Source organism: Condylura cristata, unplaced genomic scaffold (genome assembly GCF_000260355.1).
Source record: "Condylura cristata isolate star-nosed mole 26May11 unplaced genomic scaffold, ConCri1.0 scaffold00006, whole genome shotgun sequence".
Taxonomy (NCBI): Eukaryota; Metazoa; Chordata; class Mammalia; order Eulipotyphla; family Talpidae; genus Condylura; species Condylura cristata.
In genome coordinates, this window is record NW_004567107.1 from 20510782 (window position 1) to 20531127 (window position 20346).

At 33.9% G+C, this 20346-nt stretch overlaps 1 protein-coding gene across 4 annotated transcripts in view; it reads right to left on the reverse strand.

Annotated features, from left to right (window-relative positions):
- The window catches only part of FSD1L (fibronectin type III and SPRY domain containing 1-like), a 44241-nt gene that overhangs the window by 9048 nt on the left and 14847 nt on the right, over positions 1 to 20346 (reverse strand). The window contains exons 5-12 of one of the 4 annotated variants that reach the window (XM_012721484.1): positions 17094 to 17116; positions 13078 to 13199; positions 11170 to 11379; positions 10495 to 10593; positions 7744 to 7873; positions 7120 to 7152; positions 3231 to 3331; positions 2606 to 2857 (exon numbers count right to left, since the gene is read on the reverse strand). In XM_012721484.1, coding sequence (XP_012576938.1) covers positions 2606 to 2857; positions 3231 to 3331; positions 7120 to 7152; positions 7744 to 7873; positions 10495 to 10593; positions 11170 to 11379; positions 13078 to 13199; positions 17094 to 17116 — 970 coding nt within the window. The remainder of the gene's footprint in view (positions 1 to 2605; positions 2858 to 3230; positions 3332 to 7119; positions 7153 to 7743; positions 7874 to 10494; positions 10594 to 11169; positions 11380 to 13077; positions 13200 to 17093; positions 17117 to 20346) is intronic. The other 3 variants (XM_012721485.1, XM_004677459.2, XM_012721486.1) reach the window with 3 other exon arrangements.

Below are 20346 nucleotides of genomic sequence, written 5' to 3' on the forward strand. Positions count from 1 at the left end.
AACACTGGCTGCTTTATGTGTGCATTACTTTAAAATGTTAAGCAACTTAAATATGGTCACAACAAGCAGAGCAGTAGTAGTTCATTATTTAGTGAAAACTCCTGTAGCTGCTCTAAGATGCTATCTCAAATATTTAGCTTCAGTTCTACTTCTCTTCTTTAATTCTGACAACACATTTCCAAATATTTGCCAAATGGTCATCCTGTTGGCACCTCAATTTCCCTAGAACTCCTTATGTTCCTTATCCTGTTGACCCGAATATCCTATTATTCACCCCAGCTGGAACCTGACAGTCAACTCGACCCTTCCTTGTCTCTCCCCCTCCAATCCACTATTTAGTTTCCAATCTATAGTTTTGCTATAGATTCTACTTTCACACCATCATACTCATTTTTCGTGATCTTCTCCACTGCCAGAACCTTGTTACTACTAATCACTCAATCAATTATTAAGGGTTTGCTATGTAAAATACAAACACTTGCCAGGCAGTACCATATATTGCTGAACAGCATAATCATGGCCCTGCCTACGTTACTCAATGGATACCTTCTGAAAAGTCTTATATTACCTGTTCTTACAATCTCATCCACATTTAACCATTTATCTGCCATCATTTCAAATACTTGATCATCATCACATGACTACAGTTTTCTAAAATGAGCAGAACCCACTTCCCTTGACTCCTAAAAGTAGAATAACTTTTTTTTTTTCCAATACCCTCAGTCAGATCCCATTCTACATTATAACTTTTCCTTCCTATGTCCTATATGTTCTAGGCTAATAACTATATTTCTCATTATTATATTTCTGGAATCACAAAACTTAGAAGAGAGAAGGTGAGAAGGAAATGTTATTTTGACAGTTGAAAAAGAAAAAAAAAAGAGTACCAATAAACTGCCATTTATCTTGAGAAATATGTATCTGAATCAAAGTGAATTAAAATAAAAAAGTGTAATGAAATCGACATTATCACTGACTTTTTCCCTTTTGGTTAAGTAATGAGATTGACAGTTCATGGAATTATGTGGACACAATGTTACTTAAATGGCAAAATTGCCTTTACTTGCTAAAAATGGCAATTGGAGAGAAGTATCTAAGTAGTTGCTTTTTTTTTCTTCATTCAACACTATATCACATTTACAATTTCTACAAATATTTAGATACTGTAGAGAATATACTCATCAAGTCACTAATTTAAAGCCTTAAAGAAAGTTTTACGAAAGACAAATATCAAGTTTAATTTTTAGATGACTTTAACTGGAGGGAAAGCTTGATTCGCATAGTAAGATAAAAATCATTTTATCTTATGTAAGATAAAATATTCTTCATTTAAGTTAATGTAATATTAACTTAATTACTTATTACATTAAGTTAATGTAATAGTAACATGTAATATGCTTCATTTAAGTTAAAAAAAAATGACAGCACTAAGTAGCCCAATATACACAGGACAAGACAATTTGAAGAACTCCATGAAGAAATATAGTGGCTACAAATTCAAAATAGGTCAACAAGGCCATGAATCACATTACTAGAGATTATGTAGCCAAATCACTGTCCTGTTCTTGTCAGAAGCTGTTCTAACGTAAGAGCCAATCTTTAAGAAATATGTTCACAAAGTACATAATCATAGGAAATTATAAAGGCCTTGGAAAATAATGAGCAACAGCTAATTATACAGAGAATGTTTTGTCTGGAAAAAAAGTCAAGAGAAGCAACGTCAGTAGTTTTTAAACTATTAAGGAGTATCAAGTCAATGAGGATTAGGGGACATAATTGTACACTTTTTCATATGACAAAATTTAAGAGCAACAATCTCAGAAATTATTGGATGAAAAAGCGAGTCAATTCAAAAAACATTTTCTAATCAAGTACTGTCCAACATGAAACTGGTTGTTTACTAAGTTCTTCATGGGAGTATCAACCTCCTACAAATATAATGTAATTCAGGATTTTATACCATGTGGCAGGTGGATTGGTAATTTCTAAGCTTTAGTTCAACTTGAAAAATCTGGTCTCATCTCTCTTTTAAAACAAGGTAAAGGGCCCTCCCTGGTGGCGCAGCGGGTTAAAGCGCAGCACTGAGAATCTGAAGCCACTTCCGTGTGAGTTCGATTCCCGCCTGCTGCCTGCCCCGGAGGAGACCACATGGCGAGCCAGACCTCTCCTGCTCCCCTCAGCAGTGTACTTCGTTGATCTGCCTGTTCTGCTCCCCGCTCTGTCTCTGGTGAAGCCTCTCACCGCCCCTGAGCCTCTGGCCTGTACCCCAGTTCTGTATGAATAAATAAATAAATCTTTAAAAAAATAAAAAAATAAAATAAAATAAAAAAAACAAGGTAAAGAAGAAAAGCAGAGTGTAATGAAACTGATATGAGCAAGAAAATGGGCAAAATCTTTCTTTCTCATATATTTAGTATACTATAGATATGAACTTCTGACCTCTCATACCCTTTGAGTCAATTCTAGAGCCAAACTGATCAATTCACAGTAGGTCAAAGCAACCATACCACAATACTAAAAGAAACTCTAAAGATGATTACCTATGAAGGTACTGAAAAACTACCAACTATGCTGAAAGGATTTATGAGAAAGTAAGAAAACTTACCCCCATCAAAATCACAAAATACACCTATTCTCTCAGGAACAGTAACATCCAAGGCTTTTACTTTATTATTATGCTTTGCTGCAAATGTATTTTGTAGCCAGTTGTTGACATGGATACACCAACTAGTGTTCGTCTTTCCTAGCTGATCAAATTTTCCCAAAGTCTTATAGGCTACCCCCACACTGTAGGATTTGCAATCCTTCTGGGCCTTGACCTCCCAATAATGTTGTCCACTTTCAATAGCAGTGTCTCCTACAAAAGATCAGAAAGATATATTTGACTCTTAACCTCTTCTTTATCAATCACACAGATTTTCACCTCTCATCCAACAAAATGGCAAAAAATTTTGAATAATCATGTTATCACCCAGATACTAAATGCACAGTATCTACAATAACTTCACTTGTGTACTTATAACTAATTTTTTTTAATATAAAAGGCTTCAGAACTTTTCTTCTTTACCAGCCCCTCAAAGGTTACAACAATAGGTGACAATAGTAAGACAACTCAAAATCCCACCAAAGGCTTCTGCAAAGATTTACTCAGTACAGAGGCAGCCACTCCAGATTTCAGTGAGTAGAAAGCCCATCAATGTGACTGTGAGAAACTCTGATGTTTACCCTACCCAGCACTGTGTACGATTCCCCAGTAAAACGATCTCTGCTGCCTCTCACTGCTGGCGGCCTGGAGCCTACAGATGTCCGTTTGGGGGATGGTGTACCACTTCTATAGAGGGAACACAAAGAAAAACAATTATGTGTAAATATTTCAGAAGCTAAAATTACAAATCATGGCAGATTTGTAAAAGATCTGAAAAGGTTCCTAAGTATGTTGTAAAAAATAAAAGCACTTACTTTTATCTGAATTAATATAAAACAGGTATCAATTATAAATACTCAAATGTGAGAAGTTATTAACACTAAACAGACTGAAAATACTAATATCATGCAGACAGCGAGCAAGGCTTAGGCAAAGAACACACAGTTTAAATAAAAAACAAAGTCAAAATGAAATGATAAGGATATGACAAAAGGACAATAATTGAAGAAAAAAGAGAACCCAAGAAAGATAGTGGATTATATGTTGTATATACTTGCAGCTAAATTTAAGTAAAAGCAAAGGCAAAAGCAGACCACTTATAATCAAAATGAAATAATGATGTTAATAAACAGTAGGTATTTTGCTCTGGGTGTTCTGGATTTCCTGAACTCATGCATATGACAACATCAAGTATTATAAAACATTTCTCTTACTAAGATGGACAAGATCCAACCTGACCTCCCCTTCTAGAAGATTATATGACAAAGTAAACTGAACAGTATTACACTTTTCACTAACTCTCAAAACTTCAAGATAGACAAATCCCAAAGATGATTTTGAAATAATATTTCTATTGAATGACTGCATTAGGAAAAAATATATAACTTACCAGTATAAAAGAAATAAAGGGAAAGCATGGAGAAAAGAAAAAGACATCTACTGAGAACAGTTTAAATTTCAGAAGTAATGAAGGAGAACTCCCATTGTGGCAGTGTAGACTCCAAACCCAAAGTACACTTTTGCGAGAAGTACATGGCTATAATTGTCTTACATCAAACAGGATCTCGGCCCCCAAACCCCCTTTTAAAGATACCTAAGTCACTCACCTATCCGAATTAAGGCTCTTCATTGCCTATACTCTGGTTGTTTTATCAGCTTTCCAAATGCTCTCTTTGTTGCCTGTTTCACCTATCGGCTGTCTACTAGATAAACCTAATGATGATTTTCTTACTTTGAAATATCAGGTACTTGCTTACTGTTTATAAACAACTTAGTTTAGCATTTCAGGTTGATCTTGATTTGCTCCCAATCTGGGTTTTGCTTTCCTAATCCCAGGGAGCACTATCCAGCTGAAAGTACCAGTTGAAGAGTTCCTTAAACTCACACCATGTGCTTCATTGCTTTTCCTTTTGTTACTACCTCTGTCACTTCAAGTCCAAATGACATAAATTCTTCCACTTCTTCCAGAACTAGCTTCCATTCCTTTAATAAAGGTCTCTCAGATCCTAACAGTTAAAACACTCTTCTGAGGAATCTAGCTCCAGGTCAAAATCCTGTATGTGATATTTCAGGTCCACAGGCAATTATAAGGTTTTACCTGGCAGACCTGGGGCAGGGAGGTGGGGGTGTGGGGTAAGGGTGTGTGTCTGCCTTTTCCACACTAGACTGGGTACATAACTAGTTCACTGCCATGTTTGGACCATCCAGTGCTCATATGCTTATCTATGTTCCTAGTTTAGACATTTCTATCCAGAAGCTTCCTTGGGGAAGAGGGGAAATACAACTGAGCTAGGAATGGAAATTCTCAGCTGAGACCTCTTGAAGCAGCTTCTGCAGAGACCCCCTTAAAGGGGGTAGAGATAGAGATGTAGGGGATATTCTTCACTCTATCTCAGTATTGTAAGAGGGTGATCCCCCAGGGAATAGAGAAGTTTCAGTTTCCCTGCCCCTCCCCCAAAGAGGGTGATGCTGAGCAGGGAGAAGAAGCTGGAGGGGAGAGTGAGAAGGAAGGAAGCAGAATGGAGAACCAGAAGGAGACCTGGAGGAGGCATGTGGCGCAGAGAGACATATGAAGAAACTTCTCTTGCCTTCTGGTCCTGGACTGGTTGAAACAGATATGGGTGAGAGAGGCCACGGGGAGGTTGACTATGGCAGATTTTGATTTTTCTCTTATTCTGTCTGGCTTTTTATGACTCTTTTTTATGGGTCCCCATCAGAAGGTGCTTTGGACTGGTGGTGGGTTTTTGGGTCTAGTTTTGGGTCAATCCTGTTTAGCTGGAATTTTAACCATGAGGGGATGGATAACTCTGGGTGCTTGATTTGGAAACTATATTTTCCCCCTTTCTGTATTACACACTAATTGCATTTAAGTTCCCTTCCATTAAGGTTCTGTCTTGATGCAGTAGATGGCAGAACCTATTTAGAAGTGGGTAGGTGTGGGGGCTTTGGGGTGACCACTCTCTGCCCTGTTATAGATTTGGTGACGCAGGTGGGACAGAGGTAGATTGTGGAGGATTTTCTTCACTCTGTCTTACTACTTTTCTACTAGCAACATTTCCCAATGCTAAACATCTTCTTGGCCTTCAGATCTTGAAACAAAACAGCAGCAACCTTTTGTTTGTGGCTTCTTAGGCAGTGAGATGATCCTCCAGGTATCCTTCACCTACGATCTACAGTGACTTATTTACCTGATTCTCATTTAGTGCCATTCTATGGAAAAATGGTACACTGTGTGAGCTGGCATCCTTTCTGTTGGCCTCTGATTTATACAATCCAGTAAGGAAATAGACTTGCTTGCTATTTTCAGTTTGGTTGACGGTCCTGGTGCTTGTAAGTGAGTCAACACTTCTAAACTCCTTTATTCACACTTACATTACACATTATTTCTACTCTGCATTATTTTTATTTGCATGTGTACATGTATGAATGTTTCTACATATATATGTAGAAAATCTACATAAGTTAGGGCAAATATCTTGAAGGAAGGACCAGAGTATACCTCTATAAACCTCACAATATCCAGCAGACATGCTACAGTGAACAAGCATTTGTGATAACTATAATATACATTCTATAAGTAGCTTCCATATAAAATGTCATAAAAATAATAACATCCATCCCTTGAATAATGTGGAGGTTTCCACACCCCTCTCAGTTGAAACTTTGAGTATAACTTATAGTTAGTTAGCCCTGGATATATACCAAGGACTCAACCATCATCCACTGAGTCCGTGAATGTGGAACACAAGTAAATGGCATGTGTAGTTCTAGTCTGTTGATCAAGGGTTAAATACAAGCAGTCCAGAACTCTCTAAATGAGCAACTGAAATTTTCCACTCTATTAAATTTACAACTTACAAGTTAGTGAACACACCTACTATGAATCACTTTTACCAATGAGCAAATAGACTGTAGGAAAATGGACAGTTCAAAAAAGAGCACATATTTCAGTTTCTTGTAAAAAGTGTTATCTTCAAATTAACACATTATTACTAGTGCAATTTGAACTGATTCACCTTTCTAGCACTGTTCCAATAGCTTCAGTAAATTACCTTTATTTTTTATCCTTGATGCTTTTGAAACTGCATGATTAATGGAAAATACATAACATTTTAAAACCTAACTCCTGTCACATACAAATAAAAGCAATCGTGTATGTTAGATATATTGAAAACAGCATGACAAGAAAGATGCCACTTATAAGTAAATGCAGGAAAAAAATCAGAGAGAAAATATTTCAGAAAAGACTTCAAAGCAGAGTTTGTTGTTTTGTTATCATTTACACTAGAATCCAAATAATATGTAGCACACTATAATGCCATAAAGCTACCAGTGCAGACAGTCTACACAAAGCAGTATTTTAGCTTATCAAAGCTGTTGCAATGGTATCTTCTTATTAGTTAAAAGTAAAAAATTAAAGTTATTCAGCCAAGCTAGATACTAAGTCCTACAACTAGACAGACATAGATTATCACCTTGAGTGTTTCTTCAGTGAAGTAGCATGGACACTGTCAGATAAAAATAAGCACCTGTTAAAAGACTGTGTCACAATTTAACAGTTTATTATCAAATTAGGTCAGAAGTTGGCTGAGGAAAAATTTTTATTCACTATTCTAATGCATTGTAATATTACCTTAAATATGAGCAAAACTTCCCTCTACTAAACATGGGATCCATATTTTCAAACTATTTAAATAAGTCTGAAAACAAAGGCCCTCAAGTTAGCCTTTCAATTGAGAATGTGTCTGTTTAGGGCAAGACACAGGGGTTGTACATGCTAAAAATTGTCATTCAATGTAGACTTCCACATAATACAGGTGATATGTCAGTCCAAAATTTAGGAATTGTAGTAGAACCTCTCTCTGTAGTTTAAGCTGTAGTGCATATAACTTTAAAGAAATGCAATACTGAAATAGAAAATGCATAAGGACTATGAATGCTAATGACAAATTTAAGGACTGACAACACATTTTTTACTTTGGTATTACCAACATATCACAAATCATATTACTACATGAATAAGAATTTCAATGTAAGTCACTGTCAAGAGTCAATTTACAAGCATGTGTCCAGATAACAGATATAATAAACTAGCTTACCTGCCCTTGTTCTCTTTCCCTTTAATTTTACTTTCTTGACCTTTTCCTCCTGTGGGATCCCACTCTACACAGGTATCTTCGACTCTCAGGTTCAAATGGGATGATGAGTTATCCAAAGCAAAGTTAAGTGCTATCCAAAACAATATTTTCATTTTTAAGAAATATTTTCATTTTTAAGAAATGTAGTATATAGCACAGATATCCCATTATTTCCCCATTTATCTAAGTGAATATTATGTATTGAAAATCAAGTTCAAATTTCTAATCCTATCATTTAATGAATGATAAGGCCATAATTTATTAATTTCTATTTTATTTCCCATTATTCTTTCCTATCTTTCCTACCTTCCAACAAAAACAGTATTTGTATGGTCACTGGTGTTTCTGCCTAGAATCTCCACCACACAATAACCTTAATTTCCTGTTATTAGAATGTCAGTTGATTATTAGTTATATTTCCCTCTGAAATTTCAAATGTCTGGTAATTATGAATATTCCCTTACATTTCATTTAAAGATATTGCTTGATTTAGCTAAGGCTTCTAAATCTATGAACTATGCATCATCAGACAACAAAATAATCATAAAGAGAACCTAATGTGTTTACCAAGTGAATCAAGAATCCTTTATCCTCTACTGTTCTGTAAAGAGCACTTTAATCTCAACTATGCATCTGACCCATTGTTCATTGTCTTTACTAACAACACAGCATTCTAAATACAAATCAAGTGACCACTTCTAGTATATCTCCTACTGTGCAAGTTAATAGTTTTTAAATTTGCATCCAAGCAGAAATGAATAAGATACAAAATGTGAACATAATATGACAAAAAGTAATAGTTTTTCAGTAAAAGTGAAAACAGAATTCCTTAATAGATTGGTTACTAAAATTTTAGGATTAAGCAAAATTGAGACCTGTTCAGTGAGTTTCAGTCTACCCCCATCACAGGGGGTTTACCTCACAGTTACAAATACCTCACAGTAACAAAAGGACTAAAACCAACTTTGCTTTTCTTTACATATACTAAGTCTGAAAATTTGGCTAGTTAAGGTACAGATACTGTTAACAGTTATAGTTAGCCCACTCTAAGAAAACTGTAAGTCACTTTTCATTTTCCTGAAGTTATAGAAAGTACACGGAAATGTACACCTCGCACTCAAGTTTGGTCACTAATAAGAGGGTAAGTGAGATGGAACCAAGGAAATAAAAAGATGTGGTACTCAAAAATATAAAGAAAGACAGATATAATGCTTCACAGGGGGCATTATAATAATGTATTTTTTTCCTAACAAGAGCTGAAAACAGTCCAAATTATGTAGAAAAGATTATCTGTCTATACCTATGACTAAAGAGACCACAGTAATAGCTCAGCACTTGATAAAAAGTAATTCAAAATAATAGCACTTCCTGGCTAAGTTATCTATACTTCTCAAATAAAAACATTACCAATCCCAACAAGTTACTTCAAGATAATTTTGTTAGATCTCTGGGTTGTAAACATTCTTCTTATTGATAACTTACAGTTCTCAAATTATTATTTTTTAAGGATTTATTGATTTATGCAAATAAGAACTGGGGTACAGGCTAGAGGTTCAGAGGGTGAAAGGAATCACCAAAGACAGAGTGCAGAGCAGAACAGGCAGATGTACTGAAAAGTACACTGCTGAGGGAGCAGCGAGTGGGTCAGAAGAGGTCTGTCAAGCCATGTGGATCAGCTCCCTGGCGGGGATCAAACTTGTGCTGCTGTGGCTGAGCAGATAGCTCCATAGTGCTGTGCTTTAACCCACTAAGCCACCAGGGTGGGCTCCCAAATTTATCCTTATAAAAATTCTCCTATTCTTATTTTCCTCCACATTATAACAAATTTCTGGCATGCAAACCTATTCAAATGTTACATGAAGTAGAGATCTACAGAATACAGTTAAGACCCAAGTAGCTACAATAATGTATAGGATCTAGTTACAATAATGTATAGGATCTGTTATGAAACCCAGATTTTTAAAACCACTAATTTTAGTGAGTAAAATTATTTACTAAAATGAATAAATACCTAGGCAATGTTTTATGTTAAAATATATCATTCAAGGGAATTTTAGCTAAATCCAAGTTGCTCTCAGAGATTAGAAGCATCTAGGCTCTAGGCACACAATAAGGGATGGCAGCAAACTTGGAAAGAGACTCTTAACAACACTCTTTCCATACTAGTTCCAGGGACTATGGGCAAACCTTTTAATATTTCAAATTTACAAGATTCTTCATCTATAAAATGGGTATCAATAATATCAATTCTACTTCTCTCCCAAGATTTTAATAATGAAGAGTTGAAAGTACTTTGTAAACATTAACAAATAATATAAACATTCACTTGGCAATAAGATTTAAGAAAATAGAGGTCCTTAACTAAATCGATAAGGCACTTTCCCAGTACTGAGTCAGAATCCATTCCTTGAAGAACCTTGGCTCATCTCAGTGACACATGTGTTTACACCAGACTGAAACTTGTAAACTAAGTAGCTACCAACAAATATAACAGCATTTTCTTAGACTATTTTATCTACCTGAATACTATGACAAAGGAAAATCTAATGAAACCACTACTGTAATCCTGATGTCTCTATGTTATCACTCCTACTTTGGGGAATCAGAGAGAGAGAGAATATGCAACCATACTTGAAATGAATGTCAAGAAGATTTCAATAATCTCTAATGTTAAATTTTGTGTTATGCTACATAAATAGCTACTGATCTTACCTTTTGTCTCTAGGGTCACTGGATCAGAATACTCTCCAGCAACAGCTTTGTTACAAGCTCGCACTCTGAAATTCATATACTTTGAATCAAATTTTAAGCCTGAAGAAAAAAAAAAGAAACTGCTTTTCAGATATGAGAAAGAATATACTCCAAAAATATGTATATAAATCTCTGAATAGTTACTTTTTCCTCAATGGAAAAATACTGGATGGTTTCTCTCATAGCAGGAATATAACCAAACAGACGCGAAAATAGCGATAATGATGAACAGCTATATACCAGAGACATTTTGTGGGGGTGGAGGGGGTAATGGGATTAAAAACAGTGGGGGGAAGGAAATGCACTGGATTATGGTGATGGCACATGGGTGATTTGGTGATGGGAAACCCAAGAGAATTGCAACTGAGATGGAAAAATACACAAAAATGTGTAAAAATAAACTATTAAAAAAAAATCTCCATGTATATCACAATGATCTACTAGATTGCAAATACCCCAAAGAGCCTAAATATAGTATTTTTTAATATATGTTTTAGGAAAAACTCACTTTTATATTGAATATATAAAAAGTTGGCTCAGCTAAAGGGATAATTTCTTTATCTTTAAAAGTAACAGAAAATATTTTTCATAATTATTTATTTTCTGAGGATGATTCATAGAATACATTTGTTTTACCTGACAGTGTATATTCAGTACCCTTAATATTATCAACAAGCTCCCAGCATCGCTCATCCTTTACACGTGGAAGTCCATCAAAATTAGTCTTCCTGTATTCCAGTATAAAATGGTCAATCTTATTATCTTCTTCTGGCATTCTCCAGGATACTGTTACAGCATTGTCAGCCACCAAACATTCTAGTGGGTCAATCTCTGGAGCTTTGGGGACTGAATTAAAAGAAAAACTTATTTCTAAGCAAATACGTCAGTCACATTGTGCTTTTTCATGTTGCTTTTGAATTGTTCAATTGGATTAGGTTAAAAAAGAGATACCTTAGAAATGCAAAATAACTATTTTTCAAAGTTCTACTCAAAAATTTATGTTCCCAGTATTTTCATAAATTTACTTGGCAGAATGTAATTCAAATATGCTAAGGATAAAGAATCAAGAATAATTTGTTACTTTTGAACATATACTTTAAATCTGCTAAAGGAGCTGTAAAAACAAAACACTGACAAAAGTAGAATTGCTTTGAAATGAAATATTAAGTATGAAAACCTCACATTTTGAGATTTACTTCCTACCCTAAAATTTAGCTCCCTATCACCCTAAGAAAATCTTTGGTTTTATTCTACTTAAAAGTAAAATCTCAATTAAGTGGTTATGTAGTATTCTGACATATTACAAACTCAAATTTTTCAAAAAAAAAAAAAAAGCCAGTATCTTGTTAATAAGATGTTAATGATGGAAGTAACCAAACCATTTTACTTGGTGTCCTAAATGAAATTTTGGAAAATGTTTATTTCTCCTTTAATGTAGTTTGACTTAGAGTCCCATCAGTGACATTGTGAAATTTCAAAGTACAGGCACTCACTGAAAAGTTATACTTTTGTCCTCTACAACTATGATTCCTTCTCTCATGCTTGCCACTGATAAACTGTTGCAGAATGCTGTATCTATACCATAAAAATTAAAACTTCCCTTGTACAACCATTACTGACAGCCCCATTATAGTTTCAGGACTACTAACTTTGTCTTTTCAATCATATTTTAAAAAGTCTCTAGCCATATATTCAGAAAAGAATGGTTTCATATGATCAAAACTTCCTATTCAAAAACAACTAGCGTCCCCTGAAAAAAAAGGTCATTCTAACAAAACATCTGTAAGTAAAACATTTCATTTTCAAGAGATAGCTTGATTCCCCAAACCACTGTGTATATATTATTTTAGCTATTAGCACCACTAACTTGATATAACTACAAAAAGAATACTAACCTAAAAGTCCCTAACCGGCTTTTTCACACAAAGAGACAATAATTTGTAACTGTATAAATAAATTATAATTTATAATTTATTTCAACTGGTTTTGTCTAGCAAAATATCCTCATTTGAATTCTCTAATAAACTAACTTTAAACTGGAAATATAATTCCATCTGGGTCAATAACAAGCCCAACAAAATTCATAAAGATAACAGCCTAACATTTATGCTTACTAAGTGCCAGGTACTATTTCACATGCCTGAATACAAGTAATGAATATGAAGATTTTGATTCATTTAATCTTTCTAAAAATCCTAGAATAACACCACATTTTAAAGATGAAGAAATGAGGCAAAGTTAAATAACTTGATGATTATACATGAACAAAACAATAGCCAGGATTCAAATGTAAGAGGTCTGGCCCCAAGACCCAGTGCTTGCCATTCTGGTATATTGCTTCTCTTGGTCACTAGTCATAAAAGGGATTCTTAAAATGGGAATTTTACTGCCAGTGAAATAATTCTCTAAAAATAAAGAACAGCAAATTTCATTATTCATTCCCAGAATTCAATTATTTTTTCTCTCTATTTTCCAATGTGCATTACAGAGAAATCTTGCAGGGCAAAAAAAAAAAAAAGATTTTGCATTCATAACTTTACTTACCTGGCAGAAACTTCAAAGTTTGTAGGATCTGTCTTTCCTGAGAAAAATCTACCATTAAATGAGTCATGTTGTCGCTGACCTTTGGTTTCAAAGAAAGGCGAAAAGCTGAAGCCATTGTTACTCTATGACAAACACAGAGATATTTTTTTAAATTAAAAGAATGAGAATATCGAATCACTTAATTTACAAAAGGACAGGAAGACTTGATTGTATTGATTTCTAAACTATAATAAAACTAATAAAACCTAAAATAAATTAGCTCTAAAGGTCCTCTGAAAATTAAGTGAGAAAACTGTGAAGTGTTTTCCAGTTTAAACATCAATATAACCTTAAAGATTTTCCTCCAGTCAGTTTTATAAAACTGCACACAAATGCGGCATCATGAGGCAAGAACCCAAAGTAAGTTATCATCAGTGGCCCGCAGTCACCAGACCTCTGAACACGCAATCTCACTGACTTCCTGATGCCAGTCCCACTCCTTTTCATTGGCCAGAAAGTAACATGTACACATGCCCTGATTTACACATTCTCTACAGTAGTCTAACTACTCCTTTGACGTCAAATGAGAGCAGAGGTACAGTGACATGTACTGTGTACTTTAGTACTTGGTAAGACAGTCATGGATGAGAAAGCAGAGATGTGAAATCACTATTTTAAATACCATGCTGGCAGGCATCTCTAATGGGAAGCTACAAGAGCCCTGTGAAACCATATGCCCCTATCATTACATATTTATTAGATGAGCATGGTTTAAAAAAAAGAAAAAGAAGCCATAGCAGACCTCAGTTTACCCAAAATATGGGGAAACCATTTTATCCATTTAAACTGGGAATCAAAAGAAACTTATATTACTAATTTATAACTTTATCTCAGAATTCAATTTTCATATTATAGCAAATTTCTGCCAGAATCACAATGTTAACACCCTTGTAGTATTTGGTAAAGAATGAAACAAAAGTACTATTCATGTTGTCCTCCTAGTATACAATTTGGGGCAGGAAATAAATAGAGCTGAAAAGGACAAAAGTAATACCACATTTACTCATTCATATCTATCAACTCTATCCTAGAGAGCAATAGTATAATAGATATCAAAATTTCCAAAGTTCAATACAGGAAGTCTTACTGTATTCAGTCATTTTGAGATTAAAAAATGTCAAACCATTGCCATATTCAGTTATTTTATTTAATTTTAAAATTATGAAAGTAATCATTTTACTTAGTACTAGCAATGAGTCCACAGAGCTGGTTTATACATAAAGTAAGTGCTATAGTAAAATACAATATATGGGGAAGGGAATCCACACTTAATGAAAATAAAACATAATCCTCAGTATTTCACTAAGCATTTCATGTCACTTTAAGCTGCTGGTTCTCAATAAAATTTTATTTTATATTAATATCAGGAAAAAAGGCTATGTATATTGTTCTTTACAGCCTCAAGTATTTCTGATCTGCAAATTTCTGAAAGAGCTATAATCATACAGAAACTTAGTAAATGCCCCCTTGATTGCTTCTAAACCTGGCTATTTAAATGTTTGAGAACTGTTGGGGAAACAAAATACTCCACTCCCCCAAAAAAAATTTTTGAAAGATTATCAAAACAAAAAAAAAAGTCTTGAAAATACACAGAAATGCTACCATCTTTCAAAAGACTGAACTTTGTACTTTTAGATTGAATATATTTATACAACTATGCCTCAAAACCCAAAATAATAACCTAAAATCTATTGGTAATTCTCTCTCTTTTTTTTTTAAGATTTATTTATTTATACATACAGAACTGGGGTACAGGCCAGAGATGCAGGGGTGAGAGGAATCACCAGAGACAGACTGGGGAACTGAAAGTCAGATGGACTGAAATATACTGCTGAGGGGAGCAGTGGGTGAGATAGAAGTCTGCTGCGCCATGTGGGCCACACCTCCCTGGTTGGTGATTGAACTCATGCTGCAGTGATTGCACACAGCCCCACAGTGCTGAGCTTTAACCAGTTATGCCACCAGGGAGGGCCCTAAATAAATCTTTAAAAAAAAAAACAACAACTATGTAACTGATTAACTACACTTCCTTTTCATGACCCCTTTGTTTTAGGAAGCAATAATTACTACAATAAACTCAAATTTTACAAAGTCACTAAATGCCCAGAAGTATATACTAGTGATCTGTAAAGTTCTAGAAATCTTTATATCTTATCTTTACTTCTCTCTCTGGTTTTCCTTCTCATTACCACTGCTTCTCTTGCATAACTCCTATCACAATCAATGGTAAATGCTATATTCTAACAGATATATTAATTTTCATAGCTTTCATTTCCTAGTCAATACCACTTCTACCCTCATATAAGGGAACAATTTTTCTTTCCCTAGTGAAAATGTTATTTTATTATGACCATAGTTTAATTATTTTTATTATAAATGGCACTGATGTAATTCTAAAGGTCTGTTTCCTAGGAGAACACCTAAAACCTACAAAAGAAAATCTGGACATTATGAAGATAAAAAATGGTTTAAAAAATAAGTCAAAACCAGAAATATTTGTTAGGCAGGAATTAAAATCTTATGGATAGCCAAAATAAAAACCTTATATAGATTTTGAAAAGCAAATACAAAAAAAAAAGGCAGAATAAAAGATTCCTGAGATCACCTAGCTAATGATGAAAAAGAGCCAATCAATGGTTGGCTTAGAAAAAGCAAACTTCATAGAAAACATCCAGTAATGAAAAATAATCACAAAATTAAATTCTGATAAATAAGCCTGGACAAAGAAAAATAAGTCAGAGGTAAGCGTAAGATTCTGGGGTGTACGGAACCATACAGAGACTGAGGAGATAACAATAGAACATTTGGTAAGGTTTTTCATAAAATGTTTGGAAAGCCCAAGGCCCTAAGAAGTGATTTCTAATCCAGAAAATCAGAGATCAGAGCAGGACTTAGCCCAGCTTAAAAAAAAAAAAATCTAGCTAAGGTGGACCTACTTAGCATCCATTCCTCATATAGTCAATACTTCTCAACTTCAAACTCATAACCTACTTTCTACATCCAAAATGGTTCTAGCCCTTAACTACTCCCTAATTATTCTAAAAATTTAAAAATTAATATCTGTGTTAAGAATGTTATGGCATGTATAAGAGAAACAGAATTAAAATCTCCAGTCAAGATAACAATAGATACTGTTTTTTACACAATCCAAAATAAGTAATTTTGTGAATTATCTGAAAAATAACTGAAGAGCTGTGCCTCTCAGAGGATTTCATAATATTAAAAAACAAAACTCTGAGTGATAATCTCACTATAGTCAAGGCTCAGTGACTAGCCAAGAAGATCAAAATCATTCCTTTTGTAGAAACACTCCAAACATTTCATTAGCTTTTTGGTGTGTTCATTACAAATATTAAATTACCTTTTGTTATCCTGAATCTACCAATGAGAAAGATTTTTTAAGTCAAATTTTTTATTATTATTTTTATTATCATTTTTATTTTCTCTTCTCATAAACTAGGTGGTAGTGGCATTAGAAAAAGATAGAGATGGCACCAGGAACAGGATGGAATGAGAATACAAAGGTGTTAAACAGAACAGCAATGAAAAGGAGAGCTTCAGCCCTTGAGGACTATTTAAAATGTGTGACTTCTCAGAAAATAAGACACACTACTTATATTTAAACTTAAAAACCAAAAATGCATTCCAGGAATATTTATTTTTCAATTATTCAAGATAGTCCCCCAACCATTAACACAGCTAATTAAGAATTGTACTAAAACTAACTATATCATACCAGAAATGAAATTCTTTTTAAAGCACATAAATGTCCACAAATATATTTTTAAATTGCTTATTACAGAAAATATACAGAGACATGTTTTCTCTTTCCTTTTTTTTTTTTTTTTCCTTTTTTGGTATTTGGTCGTTAGGTATTTTTATTTTAACCAAAAAGATGTTAATAAAAAACCATTCTTGAATTTCATTTCTGACTTCAATATCGGTATTTAAGTAAAAATGTAGGTTTTATACCATACCTATCCTTGATCTGTCTGGCAGCCTTGGAGCAAATCAGGGAGAAGAGAAAGAAGGCAGTTAGTGCTTTTCATGCAAGTTTCAATGGCAGTGACATGCAAGATAAGTTAGGATATAAATCCTGGAGTAGATTAGTTCACAGTCACCAAAATATAAATTACAGGAAATTACATACAGTTTTTGCATCAGTGTGAATAATGTGATGTTAGAACTATAGTAGAAAACCCAGACCCCATGAAATCACCTTAAAAGGAAGATTATTTAACCCTTCACATGAGTTCCAAATGACTAATAATATTTCTTCTTACCTTAAAATTATCAAAACACATCTCCACTTTCATTCAGTCTGACACTCTTCAACTAGAACAAATAATCTCCTTCACAGGACACACTTTCTATATATTCTGATGGTGTTCTTAAACATTTCAAATCTGCTCTCCAATTCTTCAAAGATCTCTTTCACCACTTGGTTGTTCCAAGTTTCTCTATATGCCTTCATTGGATAAGGACTTTGTATTCTGAGAGCTTGCCTGCTAACATATAAAACTAGGCTGCAGTTCTACAATCCTTTACCCCATAGAATGAAGTTGCAATGGCAACAATGTAGATGAAAAACCAAGAAATACTTCTATCAATGGAGTCTTTCCCTCAGGTAGATGACTTCATAGACACTGCCAACTTAATCCTACTCTACATGTCTTTTTTTTTTTCTTTTGAAGAACGCTAGCACAAGTTTAGTAAGGAATTATAACTTGGTGCTGTATAATCATTAAAAAATGAAAACTGCACATAAAAACTGTTGTCCCATTAACCAACAACATATGTGCAACCAAATCCCCCTCCTCCCACACGCACAGTTAATAATATATGCAGTCCATGATTGTTCTGCTCAATATTCTTATCTCTGCTGTTTAATATAGATCTTGGCACATGGTAATACTGAATTATTATTAAAGTTAACTAAACATTAATCAGAAATATACAACAATGCTTCTGTTGCCGCTCTCTGTCCAATTCTTATTATACTGCTCTTATTGTATAATGGTTATTTTTATACCCATCTGAAAATACTCCAGTCTGAGTACCTTACACAAAATAACAATTGAGATTTAAGAGATCAATATATCACACAGTTCTAACACTATCATAAGTAATTCTGTATATTATTCTGTTTCTTTATTAGGGGATTTTGGTACTTAATGTTTCTAAAGATCCTTTCCAAGCACCACACAATACAGCAAACAACCTAGTTTTGAGCTAGCTAAAGCATGTGCTTTAAGTTGGATGCTAGGGACCACAAAAATGTCAATTACATTGATTAAAAAAAAATATTGTTGTAGCTAGAATTGCAACACTAAGATTTTAATATAATTTTTAAGAAGTAGAAATGGAAATAGAGACCCCTCTTTGCACTTGATGGTTCTTTAGATTTGAAGGAAAGTGTCACTAGCTTTACACCGTTAGCTGTGCATTGGTCCCTCATTTCTACTGGGAAAATAGTATGATTTATCTGATTATGAGTTTGAAAGGAGAAACCAGAAATATGTAGCTCAGCTCCTTCCCCTCTAACTGGCAGCTTGCTTGCACACACAAAATATTCTGTTCTTGTGCTCTAAGCTCTAAGTTTCACTGAAGTAGGCTTCCTTCACAGCAGAGATCAGAGATAGCTACATACTGATTATACCTGAATGGATAAATGTGTCTAATTCTAGGTTTTGATGTTAAAAAGCTTGCTGACTGTACAAATTTGCCAGAAAACATTTCACCAATATTTGTTCTCTTATCAGCTTTATTATCTATTCTATTTCCTACCTGGTTTAGAACTTGGGTTAGAAGAATACTACTTACTAGTCACTCTCAAATAACCCAACACTACAAAGATCATTAATGATTTTAAAATGACCATAATAATAAAAATTTTTGTCTAATGTTATTTCACTTAATGAGGTGCCATTTTTAGTGTTTGTGTGCATACTTGCACATATAACATGCATGCAAAACTGCTGTTTTTCATTTAATATACCAGAATGACAAACCAGAAAAAAAAATAGCTAAAAAGCCAGATACCTAGGAAAAACTTTTGTCTCATTTATATAAAATACGTATGTATACCTGCTTGGTAAGCACCAAAGATGGTGGCTGCTCTTGGATCTAGGCCTGAACTTTAGCAAATAATCACTGTGTAACTGCAAGAAAGATGGAATGCTAAAAGGATAAAAACGCTCAAATTCTAAAGACATTTTTCAAAATGAGCTCAATTTTAAAATATGTCTAAAACTGAAGAATATATTAATCTTTTTCTGGAATATCTTCCCCAAAGCAGGGTGGCATCCACAGATACACATTACTATGTTGCTTTCAACTTCAAAAGTAACACATTTGTCAACTAAACATCTCTGTTAACAAGTAACAACTGATTTGAGGATTTATCACTGATCTGTCTCCAATGCATTTATTTGTGTCAACATAACTCTACTTTCTGAGTTATGAAGAAGTCTCAGGGAATGTTACATTTTTAAGTTATAATGCTCCAAGAAGCATCCATCACTTTACTCCGGTTAATATCATTATTCATCTTCTACTTCATCCTGTTTGCCAACATCTTTACTCTCTATTCAAGTTATGGATAGTTCTTTTCTTTCTCATTCCCCCCATTCAGTTCAGTTGATTGTTTTTAAAGTAAATTTTATGATTATGATTCTTTATTTTGTACATTTTGGGAATCTGTCACCTGAGACCAAACTTCTTTAAACAGAATTGTAGTAAAAGTACAACAGAGGAGTAATCACAAATTGTTCTTCATAATTAACAATTAAATATAAAGAAGGTAAATGAGACCTTTCCCCAGTCTCTCTTATTTTTAATCTGCAATGAATGAATATAAAAAATTTTTTCATCCACAAATTTATCAAGTACTTTGAAGGATAAACATCTTATTGTTTCTATATTTCTTCTTAATAACATTATCATTTTCACCCTTTACATAAAGAAGTTAGATGCGAAATGTACTATTTTATTTCCATAGTAACTAATTGAATCATGTTTTTCAAACACAGTTAAAATGGGGTTAATAAAAAAGTTTTAGATTGTTTGCTGTACTTAGTGAATCATTTGCCCAAACAACAAAATTTGAGATTTCTAAAATCCTCCCTCATTAGCTGAAACTCTGAAACTCTTCAGCAAAAAAGTAAAGAATATTAGACTAATGCTTAAGAGATCTGAGTTGGAACACATTATACTAACCACCAAATCACT